The sequence below is a fragment of the Mesoplodon densirostris genome, chromosome 4 (genome assembly GCF_025265405.1).
Source record: "Mesoplodon densirostris isolate mMesDen1 chromosome 4, mMesDen1 primary haplotype, whole genome shotgun sequence".
Classification (NCBI taxonomy): domain Eukaryota; kingdom Metazoa; phylum Chordata; class Mammalia; order Artiodactyla; family Ziphiidae; genus Mesoplodon; species Mesoplodon densirostris.
Genome location: NC_082664.1, coordinates 166,264,802 through 166,270,801, shown reverse-complemented (window position 1 = coordinate 166,270,801; position 6,000 = coordinate 166,264,802). Strand labels below are relative to the sequence as shown.

Here is a 6,000-nt window from a genome sequence, read left to right as displayed (position 1 = left end):
TCAGGACAGGAGAGCGCCTCCACCCTGCCCAGCTGCCTTTCAGCGCATAAAAGAGAAAAAAAGCCCCTCACTCCGCTCCACCCCACCGTCTCCGCTCAGCCCGGAGCCGCCCCGCGGCCCCCAACCCGCAGCCCAGGCGCCGCACGCACCTCTCTTCCCCGCACCGGTCCCTGGCGACGCCCGCGACGCCCGCGCCCGCGGGAGGGCCCCCTCCTCGGTCGGGCCCCCTCCTCGGTCGCGCATCCGCTTCCAGGGCAGAGGGCGGGGCGGTGCCGGGGGGCGGGGGCACGGAGGGCGCGGGGGGCGGTGCCGGGAGGGCCGGGCCCAGAGTCTCCGCGGCCGCCCCCGCCCAGCCTCAGCGCTGCTCCTCCCCGCTGCCAGCGTTCCCGCCGTACACGGCAGCCCGCGTTCCCGCCGCCCGCGTTCGCCCCGCGTCCTCGAGTCCCCGCATCACGAGCGGCCGCGCCCCCTGAACCGGAACCGCTTGCGGCCGCCGGCGCGGAGCCGGGCCGACCGGGAAGCGGAGGCGGCTGCGCGGCACCCGCCATGGCGGCGGCGGGGTGAGCCGGGCCGGGCGGCCGCAGTCGCGCGGGCGCGGGCGCTCCTCCGCCGCGGACAGGCCGCCGGGCCGGGCGAGGGGAGCCGGGCCGCCCATGGCGAGGCCGCGCCGCCGCCGCCGCTGCTGACCCGGGGCCGCGCCGGGGCCGGGACGCCCGCCATGGGGAACACCGCCTCGTGCTGCGTGTCGTCCAGCCCCAAGCTCCGCAGGAATGCCCACTCGCGGCTGGAGTCCTGCCGGCCCGACGCCGACCTGAGCCGCGAGGACACGGGCTGCAACCTGCAGCACATCAGCGACCGGGAGAACATCGACGGTGAGGCGGGCGGGCGGGGGTCCCTCCGATCCCTCCTACGCCCCGCGCCGCCTGAGCGCGCGCCCAGCACCCCGCCCGGCGGCCGCTGCTCTTGGCCCTTCCCCGCGAGCGGGCCGGGGTCTTCGCCTCCGAGAGCGGGCCTGGGCGGGGTCCAGGCCAGGCTCCGGCCGTCTGTCCGGCGGAGCCGCCCGTCTAGTTGCGCGCAGAAGGGTGAGGCCGTCCGTCCTCCGAAAGGCGAAGGGTATGGGGACCCTGGGCAGGCCGAGGACTGGGTGCCTGGGTCAGCTGCCCGGAAACTCGCCAGTTGACCCCACTTGCTGGCTTTCAGCCCATTTCCGTAAAAAACTAACCTCCCCAAAACACCACCAAGAAAAAGCCTTTTTTTGGGGGGGGGGTTTGAGAGATTGCAGTCAGCTTCACCTGAATGCTTTAAAATTGTTTCTTTACAGTATTATCACAGTGATTTGCAGAGAGCTTTGGAATAAGTCCCCTCGTTTTTGCTATGGGCTGAATTACAGTCCCGTGAATTTCTGATTGATTTGAATGACTTTTGATTTGGATTAGTGTTTGTAAAGGAAGTTAAAGGACTGATCGCTGCGCCTAGTAATGGTTGTTTATTTTATTGGTCTTACAGTATCTTTATTAGTACCATCTTATCAATAAGCTACGTGGTTTAATATGTACAGATGGGTAGTTTATTCATCCAGTTTATAAATTTTCACCTTAAAAATTTGAAAGTTGAAATATATTTTTATGACAACTTGACTTTTTTTTTTTAACCATTGAATCTTTTCACAGTTGATGTGGTTGAACTAATCTGAAAAAATTTGTTGTGTGAATGAATTGGCACAAGTCTGTCGTAATTTATTCTTGTCGCTTTTAGGATGGCGCATTCCATCTAGTGTGCAAAGCCAAATTTAAACTCTACCAAAGGGAAGAATTCTCTCATTGTTTGGCCTCATTTAATTTCTTCTAAATAGTAAATTCTTCTTTTTAGGACAACAACTTTATTAAATGAGTACCATATGTAAAAGAGACTAAAACAATGTCTGGTGTATAGTAGGCACTTAGTAAATTAGAGTTCAGTATGACATTTCTAGTGGTGTTATTTTAGACTTCCATTATGTTGACCTACTCTTTAGTTGCCGTTGAACTATAACCGTACTTTATTTTTAAATTTATGCGTTAAAAAGCATCTAGCAGGATATTAAGGTCGGTCTGTCGTGATCATTCCTATGGTCTCAAGCACCTGAAGGAAGTGGCCAGCATGTAATAAACACTAAGTATTGTGTTTGAAAGGAAGGAATGAATGATTTTGTTGTAGGAAATCATCACTTAGTCCTATATAATGTTGGAACATTGAAGATAATTTCTCCCTTATGTTGTACCCTAATATCAGGTAGAGGCATTGTGTTTTAAATAATGGATAAAAATAATACAAACAAAAGGAAGATTCTTATTTCTTAGACCCAGGCTGCACGTTATTATTGCCTATAGTAAGGAAACAGGAAAATAAAAGTAATTGTAATCAGCTATTCGGCAGTAAGGCTTAGAAGGATTTTGCCAGAAAAAAATAGAGAAGTGTTGTGTTCTTTCATTTGGAAGAAATCTAAGTTTTGGTCATCATTCGCTTTTAAGAAAACATTTGGAAGAGCAGGAGGTTTGGAGTGGTTTGAGAGACTATAGAGCAGGTTAAGAGGATTTCTAATCTGGGCTGTAGACGATTTCTAATCTGGGCTGTAGTGGCTTCTCACCCCAGAACCCAGTTGGTATGAGGCTAGTTTAAACCCAGAAATACTAATTCACTATTTAAACGATGTTCTCTCTGTCTGCCACATTCAGTCAATAATACTTGTAGTGTTTACCTATTCGGCCATTCTCAACAGTTTCAGTTAGAGCAGAAATCTAGGACTGGGCTTTGGCATTAGTATGTGTAAAGCGCTCCAGGTGATTCTAAGATGCAGCCGGGTTGAAAATCGCTGGCTGGGTGAGCCTTGGAAGTGTCAATGTTGTTCAGGGGCATTTTCCGTGGAAATTCATTCTGTCCGAGGCTGGGAGAAGAGAATAGATTCGATAAAGTTGTAGTATATAGATGTACATATATATCTGTATTTTAACTTCTGATTGTTAGGTGATTAGTAAACATGTAAAAACTGCATCTCAGGAGTTCTTGATTTTAGTAGGTAACAAAAGCTGAAGTGCCTAAGTACCATATTTCTTATACCCTGAAAGATCTTCCAGACAGCTAGTCTTGGAAGGTTCAGAGAAGTTCATGGAACTGGGTTAGGTTAGTTTCTTTAGAGCACAAAGATACCAGGTTCATGTTCTCCTGGCCCAAACACAGCAGGTAATGTTTGTAGAATTTCAGTGACTGCGTTTGGCTTCCATGACGCCCACAGGCAACTTGCCTGCCTTTGTATTTAGTGTATCTTAGTGTTAGGTTATTCCTATTTTAGAAATTTATATTAGACTCATCAGTTACCCAGGTATTACTCCTGTTAAAATTACTATGAGATTGAGAAAAAACAAAAACACTTAGCAACAGTGATGGTAATAAGTACACCCCTTACATATTGCTTACTCTGTGCTGGATGCTGCTTTAATGCTCGACATCAGCTCATTTGTTCAGTCGTCACAATAACCCTGGGGGGTGATTTTATCCTTACTTTAAGACCAAGAAATGAGGCAGAGAGGAGAAATGACGTGCCCAAAGTTATGGAGCCAGTAAATGACTAGTGGAAACTTTCCATTGTTGTTTGACTAGCTATCAAATATTAACTAAATATGAACTAGTGTGGGGTTGCCTTCTGGGGTAGGCTGTGTGTCACTGCGTGGTATCCATGGTTTCTCTGGGAAGGACCTCCTCCATCTGTTACATGCCGGACTTAGCAGATTAGATTATTTTTGTGGGAGGAGAAGAAGAGGAATGGACTAAAGAGAATTTAAAATTCGGTGAGACCAAATAAATCAGGATAATTGTTAACATCTGTACCAGAGTGTCAGTTTAGGTGGACAAACTCAAACCTTGAAATGATTGGGAGCCACTTCATCCAGGGATCAGCTGTCATCCTTGACAATCCAATAGCTCCCTCATCTCACGTCCAGTCTGCTAGGAAGGCACGACTCTCTGTCTTCAAAATATATCCAGAGTCTGACTGCCTCTTAAAACCTCTCCTGCTGTTGCAATCTAAGCAGCCTGACTGGTCTCCCTGCTTCTCCCCTTAACCACCACAGTCTGTTCTCAACACTGCAGCTGTGCTGAGATCCTTTTCAGAACTTTAACACATCACTCCTCCGCTCAAAAACCTGCAGCGACTCCTTATGTCACGTGGAGTAGAAGCCTCACAGTGAACTTGACAGTGGAGTCCTTCCAGTGGACTCCAAGGCCCTTTGTGATCTGCCTGCCCTCCTCAAGCACTAGCTCTTTCTAGCCACACTGGCCTCCTTCAGTGCTGTTCCCGGAACACACCAGACATGCTGTCGCTCCAGGACCTCTGCTCTGTCCCTCTGCCTGGAATGCTCTTCTGCATGTGTTCTCTTGGCCAGCGCCCCCTCACCTGCAGTCTTAGTTCAAACCTCACTTTTTCAGTGAGGCCTTCCCAATCACCCCACTTTAACATTCCTCTGGTCACGCCATCAGCAATCCTAATATACGTTTTGGGCACTATGATTTCTTAATTGCATGTCACCTGTAGTACATTGTATACACATATGTATGTATTGTAATAATATTTCTACTCTAGCATATAAGCTCTGCTTGAACTTTTTTGTTCATTGATGTAACCTTAGTGCTTACAGTAGTGCCTGATACCTTGAAGAACCGCTTTAAATATTTGTTGAATGAATGAGTGAAGCCAGCCACTGAAGGACATCAGAGTCAGAGCATCAGTGTGTGTATTTATTGAGTGAGAGGAAGCAGAAGGAAGTAGGGAATGAATGAATAAGACTTGTAATAATGAAAGCAGAGTGGATGTGAAACTTTTTGGTTGGTTTGCGTTTTAACCTGAGAGGTAAGCAGATAAGGTGATATCCTGAAAATGAAACTGAAGAAAGATTTCGAAGCATGACAAAAGAAAAAAACACACCCAAACTGAAAGGAAACCAGTGGCTGGTGGAAATCTGTTTAACAGCGTGATATGTTTAGTTTTATTTCAGATGTCTCTTCAGATGAATGGCTTTAGCTGTGGTCTCATGTCCTTAAGGATCAAAATGAGACTAAAATGCTTATAAATCAAAAAACACTAGATAAACAAATGTGATTATGAACATAGCCATTCATATGACTTTCTTGGATTAAACGTGAAATGTGTTCTGGGATATATGGCACTGGTATCTGAACCTCCCGTGGCCAGGGAAGCTGGAAGCTTGAGGCGCTCCCCCAGGCACGGCAGGGTAGCTGGGGAAGCCCACTGCTGTAAGGCTGGGGCGACAAGGGAGCTGGTAACAGACCTAAGTGCCTGTTTGGAGCAGGAGCTTGGACTCCTGCCCTTGGTTTCCGCACTGTCTGCAGCCTATGGAAATTGATCTCTTCTGCGTTCTTTTTCTCGAGTCTCGGTCCCACTTTAACCTTTCCAGCCTGATGGGCAAAACCATGCCTGTAGACTTTGCTTCCAGGCTAAAATTTATTAGCAATGCTGCCTGCGAGGTTTGTGAAGATGCTCCGACCGAGTGTGGGCTGACTGCATACAGTGGTGGCTCCATGGAGCAACGATTGTGGCCCCCTGACCTCCACTCCACTCACTTATTTTCCTTCCTGATTTAGAATCAGGGAGTCATTTGCTCCCATCCCCTCACTTTACGGATGAGGAAGCTGAATCTTGGAAGATGCAGTCTCTTGCGCAGGTCATGCAGATCCTGGAAGAGGGTAGTGAATCTCTTCACATCTTTCTCCTCATTTTACAGGAGAGGTAATCGAGCCTTAAAAGTTAAGAAATTTGCTCAAGTTTCCACAGCTAGTTAGTGGCAGAGTTGGGGTCCAATTTATCCTTACTTGCTAGAGCGTCACACCTCAACTACCCTGTGATAGCTACTTAGGGAGGGAGTTATCTGTGCCTGGCCCACGCCTGTCTTGTTTTCAGAGGTTCAGTTGTTGCCTGTGTGCTTTTGGCTAGCAATACTTTGCAAATAG

The 6,000-nt window shown here is 48.4% G+C and overlaps 1 protein-coding gene across 1 annotated transcript in view; it reads left to right on the top strand.

The window, feature by feature from the left end:
* Window positions 1-632: 632 nt before the first annotated feature.
* Window positions 633-6,000, top strand: part of CCNY (cyclin Y) — a 126,665-nt gene continuing 121,297 nt past the window's right edge. Inside the window, exon 1 of the mRNA XM_060097652.1 lies at window positions 633-872. Coding sequence (XP_059953635.1) covers window positions 719-872 — 154 coding nt within the window. The 5' untranslated portion in view covers window positions 633-718. The remainder of the gene's footprint in view (window positions 873-6,000) is intronic.